Genomic DNA, 18,618 nt, shown 5'->3' with positions numbered 1-18,618 from the left:
CATCCATCTTTTTATTGTCAGGATGTACGTTTGATATGCAAACTTTAAATGGGATTTGGAAGAATCACGATGGAAACGGGGCAACGTATGTAAGTGACCAGACTTCCGCACAGCCGCAGAGCCCCAAACCCAAGGCCGCGTGCAGCCACGCCGCGGACCCCACCCTTCCGCCTTACGTCTGACGTCACGTGGCGTGGCGGGTGCGCGTGCGCGGGCTTGGCCGCTTCTGCGTCTGCGCAACTACGGGCGTAGGTGTTCGGCTTTGAAATGCAGCGGGATTTAGTGAGTTTGCCCCTGTCCCCAGCGGTGAGGGTGAAGCTGGTGTCTGCAGGTTTCCAGACTGCTGAGGAACTCCTAGAGGTGAAACCCTCCGAGCTCAGCAAAGGTAACGGACTCCCATTACAAGCTGAGGCACTCTGGCCGCTGTCAGGGCCGCCTCCATCCCCGTTCTCGGCCAGATTCTGCCGCCGCCCACCGCCGCGTTTACACCGTGAAATAGCTCCTTGACTCCACTTAAGTGTGGTTTGAATGGTTAGAACTGTGGTCTTGGAAACATTCACCAGTTGCTTTCTCTGCCAGTGGCTGCTGAAGCCTCTGAGGATTATCTCATTTATACTCAAAAGAACCCTTTTAACGTGGACTATTATGTTCAGTATATAGATGAAGGAACTGATGCTTGGGAGGCTAAGTAACTTTTCATTATGAGTGGGCTAGGAAGTTGTGGAGGCAGGATTGAAATCCAGACAGGCTAATTTTCGCTGTTACAAAATCCAAGGGGCAGGGATTAAATTTAAGAAATGCACTGTTCGTGATAGGATGAGGTAAATTAAGAGTGACAAAGGGAGTAGAATCCCCAGAACCTGGAGAAAGCAGTAGAAAGAAGACATCGCTTCTCTTAATGTAATTCACTGGAAAAAAAAAACCCCAAACTCACATTCCAGAACACTGTAGATTATATGTTGGTGGGAACCACTTCCTTCTGAGGTACACAAAAGTGAAGCTGTCTGCAGTCACTCTCACTGTGCACATTACACTACAGTATGCCCAGAACTGTGTTATTAAGATAGAACAGAATTTTAAGGCATTTCCCTTACCGATTGAAAATAAGGTTTCAACTCTCCACTCAAGAACAAATGTTGTAAAGCCAATGTTAACTATTTGTCTTAAGTCTTATGCCAAAGACTATATCCCCCAAAGTTTGATGGGCTCATTTTCATTCAACAGGTTGGTTTTACAAAAAAGAAATGAGAAAATCTGAATGATAATAGTAGCTAACAATTATTAAGCATTTTGGATGGGCTTAGTGTTCTACCAAGGTTTTTATGTGTGTTGTTTCATTCCCATTTTGTAGAAGAAAAGTCTGAGGCATAAAGAAGTAACTTGCCCATGCGTAGTAACTACATAGTAAGTGGTGCGGTCAGGAATGAGAAACCGAAGTAATCAGATGAGTTAAGGCTCTTAAATTGGATGGAATTTTCATTTCCTTAGGACCATTAATGTCTTTTGTTAGCACCAAATTTATAGTTCATATCCTTACCCAATCAAGCACTGATATATCAAACTCATAAGTGATATCCTCTCCATTATTTCTTCCATAAGCAGCTTGTTTTGTAATTTCCATTTTACTTCTTAGGCCATGTTGTCAGGATTGAAATTGTATAGTTGAGGAAGCATAAGTGTATTGTTTAAGCTATTGGTGCATCAAATAATTTTTCTTATTAAATAGTTTGCAGTGATCCATGAATTTTTCATTCCAATGTTTTCATGAATAATACATGCACGTGCACTTCTTAAATCTGCATCTTGTTTTAGGCAGTTAAAGAGGCCATTTTTCATTCTTTTCTAAAAAATAATTTGTATACCTTATGAGAGCAAGTTTATTATGGCTTCATAAGACCAAAAGAGATAGTAAAAGACCAAAGAGATAGTAAAAGGACCAAAAGGAAAAAAAAAGGACATTTTCATTTCTACCTTCTGAGATAGATACTCTTGTAGGTACTCAGAAATGCTTTAGAGGCTTAGGTTTCTCAATTCTGTTTCTGAGGTAATAGATAAATCTTTTAAGTATGTGAAGACTAAGAAAATATAGATAAATGCCTTTATTAACTTGAAAAATTAAATAGTTAATCGAATGTTACATTTTTATGTTTCTGTACTCTTGGCATCATTCTTCTTATTTAAAAATTAAAGTTAATGAAGACAACTCAATAACATATGACTTTTAAATTTCTAAAATCAGATGTTTTTGTTTCTGTTTCTTACTTTCAGAAGTTGGGATATCTAAAGAGGAAGCCTTAGAAACTCTGCAAATTATAAGAAGAGAATGTCTCACAAATAAAACAAGTTATTCTGGTACAGCTGAGTCAGGCAAGAAGTGCACAGCACTGGAACTTCTTGAGCAGGAGCATACCCAGAGTTTCATAATTACCTTCTGTTCAGCACTAGATAATATTCTTGGGGGTGGCATACCCTTAACCAAAACAACAGAAATTTGTGGTGCACCAGGTGTTGGAAAAACACAATTATGGTAAAATAAAATGTTCTCTTACATTTATGTAAGTAACAGAGTATTGTGTTGTGGGTATACAGTTAGGAGACCAAAAAAGGCATGTATGTGCTCTTAATTTTGTGTGTCTGTATGTGTGCATCAAACAAATCAACATTTGCCTTACTTCACCCCATCTTGATAAATTGATACAATTATTTTGATATTCAAAAGTGTTTCTTTTGCAACAGTATATTGTGGTCAGTGGGGTCAATAAGCAATCTTCTACTTTATTATAGAATTAATTCCTGAGAATATATTTGAAAGCCAAATGTTTGAAAGTAGATTTTTGTATAATAAAGGGTTCCATTCCCAGAAGCCTAAAAACCACTAAAGAGTCCTTAATTGTGGTTTTATAGGCACACCTTCCCCCTAATCCATTCATCAATTGATTCACATATGTTTGGAGACGTGGAGAGTCAACCATCTCTGTTACTTTGCAGAGTATATTTATACCTATAAAATATTTAGTGGTATCTAATGGGTTGTGATTTGGAGTTTGAAAAACACTGCCTTAGATGATCATGATAATGATTTGGTCATTTCAGTTCTTTCTCTTGACAGTATGCAGTTGGCAGTAGATGTGCAGATACCAGAATGTTTTGGAGGAGTGGAAGGTGAAGCAGTTTTTATTGATACAGAGGGGAGTTTTATGGTTGATAGAGTGGTAGACCTTGCTAATGCCTGCATTCAGCACCTGCAGCTTATAGCAGGAACACATATGGGAGAAGGTAAGTTGGCAAGTGCTCTTTTTTCTGTATAATAAAAGTAATTTTCATTTGTATCCATCTCAAGCAAGAGACCATTTGGAACGTGAAGCTTAATGACCGTGTACTAGTATTAAACTCTCATACTTCTCTTACAAATTGAGAAATGCTACACCTGGGCTGGCCTTTTTGTCCCCTTTTATGGCCCTCACTTTTTACTGCAGGAGCTCTGGGACAAACCTATATTTCAATGTATGACTTCAAATCATCATGCTCTGGCCTGCCAGGTGTTAGCTAATGTTACTGGACACCTTACTGTGAGTATTAAATGTTGTGTCAATGCATTTAGTGTATATTGACTTTCATACTGGTTTTTCCAAAAACCAAGTGTGGCCTTGAAAAATCATGTCTGGAAATGTTTGGAAAATTAGGCTGATTGACCTTATGTGGCTCTGAGTAGTATGTAATTGACTTCACAACTATGTTAATTGTATTGTTAAAAGTGTTGGGAAGTTTTTCTGCGCTTATTATGTGGAAATAAAGTGTTAGATTAAAAAAGTTTTTTTTAAGGTAATTTGTTTTCTAGTTCTTGTCCTTCAGTTACTCATAAAATTAAATGGTTTCTGGTTTGACTGTTTTCTTTTGCTTTTCTTTTGCTTTATTGTATTTTATTTTTTGGATGTGCATTTTTTCTAGAAATGTTAAAAAACATAAAGCTTTTCCTAAGATGTTTGTATTCCCTTTAAATGAATATAATCAGCTGAATATTTTTATTTTCATTGTAGTACTAGGTGTCCTTTTTAACCAATGACCAGTATATCTATTGAAAGTCCTGTAAGCTATCCATGTCACAGGTGTAATTTGTAATAGTGTCTTAAGATCTTGTAAATATTGTGGATGTAGCACTGGAATATAGTTTTTAATGAGTGGTGTGTGATTAAGCTGTTGTTTTTTGGTTAAAAATGAACTGGTTAAATGTATATTTGTAATAGGAAATATTTTCTGAAATTTAATTTCTTGGTTTTTCTTTCAGCATTAAAACTTAAGTACATTTTTAAATGCAATGATTTTTAACTTGTTTCTCTCTGAAATATGTCCAGAACCAATCTGGTTATTTTTAAAAAAACAAATCTAAGGAGAGAATTTTATATCATTGTTTCTACTTAAATACCAAATTATACTGTGGCATTTAAGGGAAAAATATGCTGCTTTTCAACATTTTTCCTTTTAACTTTTAATTTGGAGTCTCATGAAAAAAACAAGAAAGAAGTTCCATTGTGTTACTTCTATTCAATGGAAGCCAATAACTAGAAATATGAAAAGATAGACATTAAAACTCTAGTTGTGTATGTGTCTAAATTTTTAGTCTAGTATGTAAGGAAACAGTGGAAAAGGTGAAAATAAGAGGTCAGGAATTATGAAATGATAGTTTGTGAAATGACAGGTAAAACTATTTTAAAATTGTTTTGTTGTTTATTTCAGAGCACCCAAAAGCTTTGCAGGATTTCACTCTTGAAAATATTCTTTCCCATATTTATTATTTTCGTTGTCGTGACTACACAGAGCTACTGGCACAAGTTTATCTGCTTCCAGACTTCCTTTCAGAACACTCAAAGGTATGGCTCAATGTTTATCAGGTTGAGGAGGCTCTCTTTTATTCCTGATTAGTTGATTGTTTTTATCATGAAAGGTGTTGGGTTTTGTCAGATGCTTTTTCGGAATCAACTGAGACGATTATGTGGCTTTTTTCGCCCATCCTATTAATCTGGTGTGTTTCATTGATTGATTTTCATATTAAACCACCTTTGCATTCCTAGGATAAATCCTGCTTGATCATGATATATAATCCTTTTAATATACTACAAGATTCAGTTTCCTAGTATTTTATTGAGGATTTTTACATCTGTAATTGGTCTGTGGTTTTCTTTGCTGGTGATGTCTTTGTCTGGCTTTGGTATCAGTGTAATATTGGCTTCATAAAATGAGTTAGGAAGTTCCCTTCTCTACTTTTCAGAATACTTTGAGAAAAATTGGTGTAAATTCTTTAAACATTTTATAGAATTCACTGGTGAAGCCATCTGGTCCTGATTTTTTCTTTGTTGAAAGGCTTTTGATTACTGATGCAATCTCTTGTTATAAATCTATTCAGATTTTCTGTGTCTTCAGTCAGTTTTGGTAGTTTGTGTCTTTCAATGAGTTTGTCCATTTCATCTAGGTTATCTGATTTTTTGGCATACAAATGTTCATTATATTCTCTTTGTTTTTTATTTCTATAAGATTAGTAGTAATGTCCTTACTTTCATTCCTGACTGGAGTGATTTGCACCTTCTCTCTTTTTCTTAGTCACTTTAGTTAAAGGCTTGTCAATTTTGTTGATCTTTTCAAAGAATCAACTTTTTTTCTTTTTCTTTTTTTTAAAAATCTCTCTCTTTTTTAAAAAACTAATTAATTAATTAATTTTATTTTTGGCTGCGTTGGGTCCTTCATAGCCGCGCGGGCTTTCTCTAGTTGTGGCGAGCAGGGGCTACTCTTCGTTGCAGTGCGTGGGCTTCTCATTGCGCTGGCTCCTCTTGCTGTGGAGCACGGGCTCTGGGCACGTGGGCTTCAGTAGTTGTGGCATGCAGGCTCAGTAGTTGTGGCGCACGGGCTTAGTTGCTCCATGGCAGGTGGGATCTTCCCAGACTAGGGCTTGAACCTGTGTCCCCTGAACTGGCAGTCAGATTCTTAACCACTGCACCACCAGGGAAGTCCCTCAAAGAATCAACTTTTGATTTCAGTGATTTTTCCAATTGTTTGTCTCTTGTCTATTTTGATTATTTCAACTTTAATTTTCATTACTTTCTTCTACTTTATTTGGGATTAGTTTGCTCTTCTTTTTCTGGTTCTTTTAAGTAGAATTTTAGGATATTGGTTTGAGATCTTTATTTCTTTTTAAAAAACCATTTATTTATTTATTTGCTGCACCATGTGGCTTGTGGAATCTTAGTTCCCCAACCAGGGATTGAATCCAGGCCCTTGGCAATGAGAGTGTGCAGTCCTAACTGCTGGACTGCCAGGAAATTCCCTTTTTTTAAAAAATATAGTTGTTTAGAGCTGTACATTCTCCTCTGAGCACTGCTTTTACTGTATCCCATAAATTTTGGTATATTATTTTTTAATATTCATTTATCTTTAAGTACATTCAAATTTCCATTTTGAGTTCTTTGACTCTTTGTTTATTTAAGAGTGTGTTGGGCTTCCCTGGTGGCGCAGTTGTTGAGAGTCTGCCTGCCGATGCAGGGGACACGGGTTTGTGCCCCGGTCCGGGAAGATCCCACATGCCGCGGAGCGGCTGGGCCCATGAGCCATGGCCTCTGAGCCTGCGCGTCCAGAGCCTGTGCTCCGCAACGGGAGAGGCCACAACAGTGAGAGGCCCACGTACCGCAAAAAAAAAAAAAAAAAAAGAGTGTGTTGTTTGATTTCCACATATTTGTGAATTTTTCAAATGTCCTTTTGTTGGTTTCTAATTTTATTCCATTCTGGTCAGAGAAGATAACAATGATTCCATCTTTATAAATTTGAGACTTATTTTGTGACCTAACATCTGGTCTATGCAGGAGGACGTTCCATGTGCACTTGAGAAGAATGTGTAGTCTGCTGTTGAGTGGAGTGTTGTATGTATAGATCTGCTAATTCTAGTTGATTTATAGTGTTGTTAAGTTTTTTCTTTCCTTGTTTATCTTTTGTCCAGTTATATCCATCATTGAATATGAGCTGTTTGAAATTGCCAGTTATTACTGTAGAACTGTCTTGTTTCTTTCTTTGATTTAAAAAAAAATTTATTTTTAAAAATTATTAATTAATTAATTTTTGGCTGCATTGGGTCTCCTTTGCTGCACGCGGGCCTTCTCTTGTTGCAGCAAGTGGGGACTACTCTTCATTGAGGTGTGTGGGCTTCTCATTGCCGTGGCTTCTCTTGTTGAGGAGCACAGGCTCTAGGCATGCGGGCTTCAGTAGTTTTGGCTCGCGGACTCTAGAGCTCAGGCTCAGTAGATGTGATGCACCAGCTTAGTTGCTCCAAGGCATGTGGGATCTTCCTTGACCAGAGCTCAAACCCATGTCCCCAGCATTGGCAGGTGGATTCTTAACCACTATGCCACCAGGAAAGTCCTCTTTCTTTAATTTTATCAGTTTTTGCTTTATATATTTTAGGGCTTTGTTGTTGGGTCTCTATATATTTATAATTGTTATATCTTCTTTTTGCTTTTTTTGGCTTTCGGGATCTTAGTTCCCTGACCAGGAATTGAACCCAGGCCATGGCAGTGAAAACACCAAGTCCTAACCACCGCACCGCCAGGGAATTCCCTATAATTGTTATATCTTCTTAATGGACTGACCCTTTTATTATTATACAGTGTCCTTCTTTGTCTCTTGTAACAGTATTTGTCTTAAAGTCTCTTTTGTCTGGCCACTCCAGCTCTCTTTGGTTACTGTTTGCAGGGAATATCTTTTTCCATCCTTTCACACCTAACTTGTATGTATCTTTGGACTTAAAGTGAGTTTCTTGTAGAAAGCCTACAGCTGGGTCATTTTTTAAATCCATTCTGCCAATCTCTGCCTTTTAATTGGAGAGTTTAATTCATTTACGTTTAACGTGCTTGCTCATAGGGAGGTACTTCTGCCATTTTGCTGGGTTTTTTTCTATATGTCTTATACCTTATTTCTCAATTTTTCCATTACTGCCTTCTTTTTTTTATTAGATAGTTATTTTCTAGTATACCATTTTGATTCCCTTGTTTCTTTTACTATATATTTTTTAGTTATTAGTTGCAAAATTGCTGGATCATATGGTAATTCTATGTTTAACTTTTTGAGGCCTTGCAAAACTGTTTTTCACAGTTGCTGAACCATTTTACATTCCCACCACCAATGCAGTGGTAAATGGGATTGTTTCCTTAATTTCTCTTTCTGATCTTTTGTTGTTAGTGTATAGAAATGCAACAGATTTCTGTTTATTAATTTTGTATCCTGCAACTTTACCAAATTCATTGATTAGCTCTAATTACCGTTTATTTCTGGTTATAAATTATTTTCTGGGGAATTCCCTGATGGTCCAGTAGTTAGGGCTCTGTGCTCTCACTGCCAAGGGCCTGAGTTCGATCCCTGGTCAGGGAACTAAAACCCCAGAAGCCATGCGGTGTGGCCATAAATAAATAAATAAATTTCTGTATTTTCCTCAAAATATGGACCATAAGGTTGACTATTACAGAATTTTCTTGCATTTTGTTTACATCAGGATTTTTCCCTAAGAGGTTTTCATCAATTTGAACTTTGCTGAACTTATTTATCCATATCTGACCTATGCCATTATTTGGCAAAATTAAGCTACCAATAAGCACTTGATGGCTGTCCAATTCAGCAAAGAAGTTGCTCCCCTCACTGAGGAACAGGTACTGTTTTAACATAAACGCTGGTTGCTATTTTTGCTTACATTAACAAGCATGATGAAAGTGAAACAACAGAGGTGTATTTTTTTGCTGAATTGATTAGCTTCCTGTGTTACTGTTGTTGAGGATTTGATGAATTTTTACCATTTCTGTTTTTCCTTTTTTTCTTCCCCAACCTCCTAATTTATCTCTCTCCTCCCACCTTTCCCCTTTGGTAGCCATAAGTTTGTTTTCTAAGTCTGTGAGTCTGTTTCTGTTTTGTAAATAAGTTTGTATCATTTTTTAGATTTCACATATAGGTGATACCATATGATATTTGTCTGTCTGGCTTACTTAGTATGGTAATCTTTAGGTCTATTCATGTTGCTGCAAATGGCATTATTTGATTCTTTTTTATGGCTGAGTAATATTCCATTGTATATATGTACCACATCTTCTTTATCCATTCATCTGTTGATGGATATTTAGGTCGCTTCCATGTCCCGGTTATTGTAAATACTGCTCCAGTGAACATTTGGTGCATGTAAATATCTTTTCGAATTTTGGTTTTCTCCAGATTTATGCCCAGGAGTGCAATTGCTGGATCATATGGTAGCTCTATTTTTAGTTTTTTGAGGAACCTCCATGTTGTTCTCCATAGTGCCTGTAACAATTTACATTCCCACCAACAGTGTAGGAGTGTTCCCTTTTCTCCACACCCTCTCCATCATGTATTGTTTGTAGATTTTTTGATGATGGCCATTCTGACTGGTGTGAGGTGATACCTCACTGTAGTTTTGATTTGCATTTTTCCAATAATTAGCTATGTTGAGCATCTTTTCATGTGTTTGTTGGCCATCTGTATGTCTTCTTTGGAGAAATGTCTGTTTAGGTCTTCTGCCCATTTTTTGATTGGGTTGTTTGTTTTTTTGATACTGAGCTGCTTGTAAATTGTGGAGATTAATCTCGTCTGTTGCTTCATTTGCAAATATTTACTCCCATACTGAGGGTTGTCTTTTTGTCTTGTTTATGGTTTACTTTGCTGTGCAAGAGCTTTTAAGTTTCATTAGGTCCCATTCGTTTATTTTTGTTTTTATTTTCGTTACTCTAGGAAGTGGGTCAAAAAAGATCTTGCTGTGATTTATGTCAAAGAGTGTTCTGCCTATGTTTTCCTCTAAGAGTTTGATAGTGTCTGGCGTTACATTTAGGTCTTTAATCCATTTTGAGTTTATTTTTGTGTATGGTGTTCATTCTTTTTCATGTAGCTGTCCAGTTTTCCCAGCACCACTTACTGAGGATTTTTCCCTAAGAGGTAAAAAGGCCAGAAATCTAGATGACTGGTTGTGACAGGAAGTATGTTCTTAAGTGCTTCTCACAATTTTTATGTTCTTATATTCTTTCTTTATGGGGTCTTTTTTTTTTTTTTTTTTTTGTGGTACTTGGGCCTCTCACTGTGGTGGCCTCTCCCATTGCGGAGCACAGGCTCTGGACGCGCAGGCTCAGCGGCTATGGCTCACGGGCCCAGCCACTCCGCGGCATGTGGGATCCTCCCGGACTGGGGCACGAACCCATGTCCCCTGCATCAGCAGATGGACCTTCAACCACTGCGCCACCAGGGAAGCCCTATGGGGTCTTTATTGAGCCTTATTTTGTGAAAATGGAAAATATGGTTATTTTGCTGACATTACAGTATTTTGATACATCCTCAGTTTTTTCATTTTCCTACACTGAACAATTTATCTGTGATATGGGAAAGACCTCATATCTCTAATAAACCACTCTTAGTGTCAGTGAATAGTAAGAAAAGAAGGAATATCAAATGGAGTCATCCCATGATCCATTTACCCAAAATTTCTTCTCTGTTAGTTGCACAAAGGAAAGAACTGCTGGCAGAAGGGAATTACACTACACAAAATGTTTCTGAAACATAAAGAGTTTAAAACTCTCTTGGATTCCTAATTTTTATTTTAAAAAATTCACTTTGGAGGGAATTCCCTTCCAGTGGTTAGGACTCTGCATTTCCACTGCAGTGGGCATGAGTTTGATCCCTGGTCGAGGGGAGCTAAGTTTCCTACAAGCCACAGGGCATGACCAAAATAAAAATTCACGCTGGTAACTTCTTTTCTTTAAGATTTTTTTTCTTGATGTGGACCATTTTTATTTTATTTTATTTTATTTTATTTATTTATTTAAATGGTTCTTTTCTCATTTTTTAAAAGATTTTTATTATTTATGGCTGCGTTGAGTCTTCATTGCTGCATGCGGGCTTTCTCTCGTTGCAGTGAGTGGGGGCTACTCTTCGTTGCGGTGTGTGGGCTTCTTGTTGCGGTGGCTTCTCTTGTTGCAGAGCACAGGCTGTAGATGCGCAGGCTTCAGTAGTTGTGGATCTGGGTCTCTAGAGCACAGACTCAGTAGTTGTGGCACACGGGCTTAGTTGCTCCGCGGCATGTGGGATATTCCCAGACCAGGGCTCGAACCCATGTCCCCTGCATTGGTAGGCGGATTTTTAACCACTGCACCACCAGGGAAGTCCCTGATATGTACCACTTTTAAAGTCTTTATTGAATTTGTTTCAACATTGCTTCTGTTTTATATTTTGGTTTTTTGGCCGCGAGGCATGTGGGATCTTAGCTTCCCGACCAGGGATCAAACCTGCACCCCCTGCATTGAAAGATGAAGTCTTAACTACTGGACTGCAAGGGAAGTCCCATGTTGGTGACTTTTTAAGTTCAGCTTTTATGAGTTGAATGACAGTGCTTGTTTTTTGGTTTTTGTTTGTTTGTTTGTTTGACAATGCTTGTTTTATTCTACCCACTCACACTCTGTACTTCATCGACTTTCTGTCATTCGGTATAATCTGCCTTTTTGAGAGACCAAGGAAACTCACCAGAGAATATTCAGGAGCTTGCTCCCTAAACTTGGAGAAAAGCCATGAGTGTGACAGTTACCACTTAACAGAACGTCCAGATCTTTGTATTTCAGCCACTTTCAGTAAAATCTGTACTGTAGAGAGGAAAACAGCCTATTTCTATTCTTGCATTATAGGTTAGGCTGTATAGCTCCTCTGGTTTGAGCAGAGAGGTCCTTGGATGCCCTAGATATTTGGGACTCGTCGCGAATACCCTAGGACCAAAACTTGCAATTATATAGTGTTTTCCTGTGGAGTATTTTTCTTCTTTTGATTTGAGTTAATGATCATTCCTAGTTATTGGATTCATTTTCCAAAAGTAGAAGCATATTTCCTCATTTTTTTGTGTAGTTCACAATGCAATGGATACAGACAGAACACTTAAAAAAAATTTATTGAAGTATTGGTGATTTACAGTGTCTTGTTAATTTCTGCGGTACAGCAAAGTGATGCTTCCCTCCTTCACCCCCCTGCCCCTTGGCAACCACAAGTCTGTTCTCTACAGACACAACACATTTTTAAGGTCAATCTGATTATGACATTTTTTTCCCATCGCTTTATTAAAAGTCTAGACAACCAGCAAAACAAATCAAGTCCTGATCTGTAACTGATTTGCTTGCTGATTTCCATGTAGTAAATACTGCTATCGGGCTTCCCTGGTGGCGCAGTGGTTGAGAGTCCGCCTGCTGATGCAGGGGACACGGGTTCGTGCCCCGGTCCGGGAAGATCCCACATGCCGCGGAGCGGCTGGGCCCATGAGCCATGGCCTCTGGACCTGCGCGTCCGGAGCCTGTGCTCCGCAACGGGAGAGGCCCACATACCGCAAAAAAAAAAAAAAAAAAAAAAACACACACGAAAATACTCCTATCATGGCTGGTATCATGTATGATGTCATTGGACATGGAGTAGAGAAGAAACAATGCACATCATTATGTAATGTTTGCACTATAAAGGTAAAATAGATGTAAATAACCTTAAAAGCATAGATAATAGTAAAATGTAGTAGGAATGAGTTTTCAGTATTTATTATCCATATTTTAATGTATATAGCTTAATTTTACTAATGACTGTATTTAATGATGGATTTGTAAAATTTCTAAAAATTTAGCACCTGGCTCAGGAGCTTGTAGGATTTGGCCTCAGCACACCACTGATTCTTTCTGATGTAATTTCCTCCTGTTCCTCCTCACTACTTTTTTTCTGACCCTTTAAACATGCCAAACTTGTTTGTGTCTTAGGGCCTTTGCCCTTCCGCATCCTTGTATGTGGGTTGTCTTTCCCTCCTAGAGGTTCTTATCCAGGACTCAGTTCTATTGAGTCCTTACGGATGCCTTCCTTACATCTAGTCTAAGTTAGCTTCCCTCTACCCCTTCACCTACTTATTCTTTGTCATTTCACCCAGTTTTAGTTTCTTTTTTGCTCCTATCATCATCAGAAATTATCTTATTCAGAGCTTCTGAGTTGGTGAACCCGTTGGGGTGCTAGGAGAATGGCTCTCGGAGAGAACATGGAAGCTCCGTGTCCCTTCCCCATACCTTCTCTATGCATCTCTTCCATCTGGCTGTTCCTGAGTTATATCCTTCTTTTTTTTTTTTTTTAATTGAAGTGTAGTTGATTTACAATGTTGTGTTAGTTTCTGGTATACAGCAAAGTGATTTGGTTATACATATATACGCATATTCTTTTTCATATTTTTTTCCATTGTACTTTATCACAGGCTATTGAATATAGTTCCCTGTTCTGTACAATAGGACCTTGTTGTTTATCTATTTTATATATAGTAGTTTGTACCTGCTAATCCCAAACTGCTAATTTATCCCTCCCCCATCCCCTTTCCTCTTTAGTAACTACAAGTTTGTTTTCTATGTCTGTGAGTCTGTTTCTGTTTTGTAAATAAGTTCACTTGTGTCATATTTTAGATTCCACAGGTAAGTGATATCATATGTATTTGTCTTTCACTGTCTGACTTACTTCACTTAGTATGATAATCTCTAGGTCCATCCATGTTGCTGCACATGGCACTATTTCATTCATCTTTATGGCTGACTAGTATTCCATTGTGTATGTGTACCACAGTTTCTTTATCCCTTCATCTGTTGATGGACATTTAGGTTGCTTGCATGTCTTGGCTACTGTGAATAGTGCTGCTATGAACATTGGGGTACATGTATCTTTTGAATTATAGTTTTCTCCAGATATATGCCTAGGAGTGGGATAGCTGGATCCTATGGCACTGAGTTATATCCTTTTATAATAAACTTGTAATTCATTGAGTAAAAAAAAAAGAAATTATCTTATTCATATATTTGTTTGCACATTAATTGTCCCTTACTTCACTAGAACGTAAGCTCCAAGAGAACAGGGATCTTATTTCTTGTTCCCCAATGCCTGGAACAGTGACTAGCATATAGTAGGTGTCAAATAAATATTTGTTGAATGAAGGAATGAATAAAAGATATAAAAATGTCTTACTAAAACAGTGCTTCACAAAAGCTTGTTCTTTAGCTTAGTCCTTATTAGGTAGAAAAATATATATAATCTTATAGTATTTTGTTTGTTTACATTTAGATTAATTTCCAGATTCTATTTGTTCTTGGATCTTAGGTTATATATTATACTAACTTCACCATAAGAGCCATTATTTAGATCAGATTAGAAATGAAACTGCCATGAAAATGTTTATCATCTGTAAGTGAACTTTCTTGATTAGAATTCAAGACAAACCTGCCTCTTCCTGAACTCTATCTTATGACAGATTCTGTAATGGTTAGTTGCCCTATAGTATGTTTTAAATTAAGAAGAAAAAGTATATCAAAAATTAAGCTTTTGGAAAAAAAACAAAACAAAAAAAAAACGGAAGGGCTTCCCTGGTGGCGCAATGGTTGAGAGTTCACCCGCTGATGCAGGGGACACGAGTTCGTGCCCCAGTCCGGGAAGGTCCCACATGCCGCGGAGTGGCTGCGCCCGTGAGCCATGGCTGCTGAGCCTGTGCGTCTGGAGCCTGTTGCTCCGCAACGGGAGAGTCCACAACGGTGAGAGGCCCATGTACCGCAAAAAGAAAAAAAAAATTAAGCTTTTGAAAAAGGTTTTATAATTTAATATTTGAGCGTTTGGTTTTTTTTTTCAACATAAAAAGAACCCTGAAGGTAAAATTGACATTTAGTTGAGAAATTGGTTTTGCTAAGATTTCAAGTGCTTTTCATCAGTACACCTCTGTAAAGACTGGGTGTAGTGGCAAATTGCAAGAAAATTGTAATTGCCCCTTTTTCTTTTGTTGAATTACTTTTTTAAGATGATAAATTATCAAACCAGAGTACATTTTAACTTTTGGTGACTAGTGCAGAAAGCATTGAACAGATTTATACCTGACCAAAATGAAGCCTTTGGAGAGTTGGAAATAGAACCCTGGATTTTAAGGTTTTTTGTTTTTTGTTTTCCTGTGATGGACTCTGCTTTTTGGTTGCCATTTATTATTTTATTTTAAATACCAAACCTAATATCATTATCTCTTCTTTATTTAGGTTCGATTAGTGATAGTGGATGGTATTGCTTTTCCTTTTCGTCATGACCTAGATGACCTATCTCTTCGTACTCGGTTACTAAATGGCCTAGCGCAGCAAATGATCAGCCTTGCAAATAACCACAGATTAGCTGTAAGTATTACTACTAAAGGGAGTTTTATTATAAAGTCAAGATTATATAAAATGTTAAAGTCTAGGGAATTCCCTGGCAGTCTAGTGGTTAGGATTTCATGCTTCCACTGAAGGGGGCACAGATTTGATCCCTGGTCAGGGAACTAAGATCCCGCATGCCACACGCACGACCAAATATAAATAAATAAATAAAAGTAAAAAAATAAAATGTTACAGTCTAGAAATAGCAAAAATAGAATTTGCTTGACTAAAAGCAAATAATATAGATATACAGTTCTGAATGTAGTTTTGTTTTGGTTTGGTTTCTATAAAAAATATTAAATCCAGTCATAAGTGTTGTATATCAGTTTTCCTGGCAAATGAAAAGCATAATCAAGATGCCATGTTATAAAAATGGACTTTGATAAAGAAATGCCATCTTTGATAATTGCATTGTTTTCTTTGTAACATACTTGACGTTTTTCAGGTGAGCTCTTCCAACATCCCCATTTTTCTTTTACTCTTGAGTCTTTGATTATTACGTAGTGTATAATCACAGACTCAGATAGAAAAATTACATAGTGTAAACAACCTAGATGTTTAGAGGTGGAGCTAATGCTTCTAGATTTGTAGTGTGAGGAGAGACATAAAGATAAGTTCAGAAGTAAAGAGATAAAAGGAGTGAGGTAGGGGATTCCCTGGTGGTCCAGTGGTTAGGACTCTGCACTTCCACTGCAGTGGGTGCGAATTCGATCCCTGGTCGGGGAACTGAGATCCTGCGTGCTGTGTGTTTGTGGCCAAAAAAAACCAAAACAAAAACAAAAAAAAGGAGTGAGGTAAAAACTGTTTTTTATTGCCTGTTTTCACTTCTCTCTTTGCAATCTCATCCTACCACTGACACAAATATACACACTTGTCTGGGAGGGAGATGGGAGAAGATCAAACTGCTTACCTTGATTTTCTTGTCTTCACCGCCAATTAGAGTCCTTTGCACAAGGCTGTAATACATCATATGTAAATAACTCCTCAATAAAATAATTTCAAAACATACTTTTTTCTTTTGAGTTTTTAGATTTTTTTTTGCCATATGCTGAAAACATAGTGTCCTGTCTTTGAATTATTTCTTGGCATTAATTTGTAATTTAGCATTCTGTTAATATCAGTGAAGAGTCCCCAGTAGGGGGCACTCAAGGCTAATGGGTTGCATAGTTCCTTAGGTTTTTGTTTTTTAACAGAAATAGCTTCATCTTTTCTGATTAAAAAAGTAATCTAGGGAGTTCCCTGGTGGTCTAGTGGTTAGGATTCCAGGCTTTCACTGCCATGGCCTGGGTTCAATCCCTGATTGGGGAACTGATATCCTGCAAGCTGTGCTGCACGGCTCAGCCAAAAAAAAAAAAAAGTAATCTACATAACAACATGGAATACTATGCAGTGTTTAAGAAGAGTAATGTAAATATACATGCACTAACATGGAAGAAGATATATCCAGATATATGAGTAAGTGAAAAAATTCAACTTACATAATAATATATTTAGGGTGATCCCAATTTTTTTTTTTTTTTTTTTTTTGCGGTACACAGGCCTCTCACTGTTGTGGCCTCTCCCGTTGCGGAGCACAGGCTCCTGATGCGCAGGCTCAGCGGCCAGGGCTCACGGGCCTAGCCGCTCCGCGGCATGTGGGATCTTCCCGGACCGGGGCACAAACCCGTGTCCCCTGCATTGGCAGGCAGACTCTCAACCACTGCGGCACCAGGGAAGCCCTGTGATCCCAATTTTTGAAGAAAACAGAAGTTATATATGTACATTTATATTTATACATATGAAGAAAAAGATCTGAAAGGACCAAAACATTTACAGTAGCTACTTCTAGAGGTAGGACTTTGTGGGTTGAGTGTATATTTTCTCCTCTTAGTTTAAAATTCTTCTTTACTTGATTTTTAATTTCCCAGTTAGCATCTATAGAAGCATGTATGACCTTTGCTAATAAGTACATTTTACAATTTTAAGTTATATTTGCTTGCTGTAAAAAAAGTTTTAAGCAATCAAAAGTGTAGAAAGTAAGCAATTATATTATCTATTACCCAGAGTTGATTATTGTTGAGTTTGTTGTATATATTTTTCCAAACTTATTCTGTGTAAACATTTACATATTTTTTAAGTGAAATCATATTAAAATCAATCAAACAAACAGTTGTTTTTTACTTAATATACTATGAACCTCTTCCCATACATACTAGTTTATAAATGTACCTTACCTTAACATCTATATAGTATTCTACTGTATGGTTGTGGCATAGTTTTTTAACCACCTCTCTCTCTATTGATCGTCTTTAAAGTTGGCTCCAGTGTTTCACCATGTAAAACACCATGTAAAACACTGGAGTCAACAACTTTATATATGCTTCTTTGTCCGTGTGTCCAGTCATTTCTGAAAGTATTAAGCCAGTGAGATATCCCTATTTTTAAACCTTTTGTAATATATTATCAAATTGCCCTCAGAAAGCGTATCCCAAAGTATATTCTCTACAACAATGAATGGGAATCCTTTCTTTTTTTTTTTTTAGTTCAGTGGGGAAAAGATAGAATTTTATTTATTTTGTTGATTTGAATAGTATAAAGAACTCCCATATAACCTTTCCCAAGGTTTGCTTTTTCATTCTTATTCTCTCTCCCCACTCTCTTTCTATACATACACAAACACACACACAGAGTTTATGTATATATTTTTCTGAACACTTTGAAAAGAGTTGCATATATCATATCCTTTTATCTGATAATATTCAGTGTGTATTTCCTAAGAACAAGAAATATTCTCATATGTGTCCACAGTATAGTTATCAAATGTAGGAAATTTAATATTGATACAGCACTTTAGTATATAATCCATATTCCTGTTCTGTCAATTATCCCAACGATGTCCTTCACAGCAAATTTTTCCCGTTCTTTTTGCCAACTGGAATCGCATATTGCCTTTAGATGTTGTATCTCTTTAGTTGCCTTTCTTTGTTTTTGTGACATTGCTGTATTGAAGAATAGAAGCCAGTGATTTTAGAGATTATCTCTTAATTTGGGGTTTCTGTGGGGACTTCCCTGGCCGTCCAGTGGTTAAGACTCCACGCTCCCAATGCAGGGGCACGGACGGGTTCAATCCCTGGTTGGGGAACTAAGATCCCACATGCCACATGGCTTGGCAAAAAAAAAAAAAAGTTACAATTTTGGGTTTCTGTGATGTTTCCTCTTGATTAGATTCCAATTATACTTTTTTTCTAAAATAGAAGATAGACTTTTTTTTGAGATATTTTGATTTACAATATTATGTTAATTTCATGTGTATAACATGCATGAGAATTCTTGTTTTCCCACTTCTTTACCAACTTTGAGTCTTTTAAGTCTTTGCAGACTGATATGGAGGGAGTCCTTC

General features: G+C 37.2%; 1 protein-coding gene across 6 annotated transcripts in view; it reads left to right on the top strand.

Annotated features, from left to right (window-relative positions):
- Positions 1-227: 227 nt before the first annotated feature.
- RAD51C (RAD51 paralog C) overlaps positions 228-18,618 on the top strand; it is a 33,667-nt gene continuing 15,276 nt past the window's right edge. For 5 of the 6 annotated variants that reach the window (XM_060291106.2, XM_060291108.2, XM_060291107.2 and 2 more), the window contains exons 1-5: positions 228-385; positions 2,269-2,527; positions 3,110-3,276; positions 4,735-4,868; positions 15,087-15,218. In XM_060291106.2, the coding sequence (XP_060147089.1) occupies positions 268-385; positions 2,269-2,527; positions 3,110-3,276; positions 4,735-4,868; positions 15,087-15,218 (810 nt within the window). In that variant the 5' untranslated portion in view covers positions 228-267. The remainder of the gene's footprint in view (positions 386-2,268; positions 2,528-3,109; positions 3,277-4,734; positions 4,869-15,086; positions 15,219-18,618) is intronic. The other variant, XM_060291109.2, reaches the window with a different exon arrangement.

Source organism: Globicephala melas, chromosome 20 (assembly GCF_963455315.2).
Source record: "Globicephala melas chromosome 20, mGloMel1.2, whole genome shotgun sequence".
Lineage (NCBI taxonomy): Eukaryota > Metazoa > Chordata > Mammalia > Artiodactyla > Delphinidae > Globicephala > Globicephala melas.
This window is presented reverse-complemented; position numbering and strand designations above follow the sequence as displayed.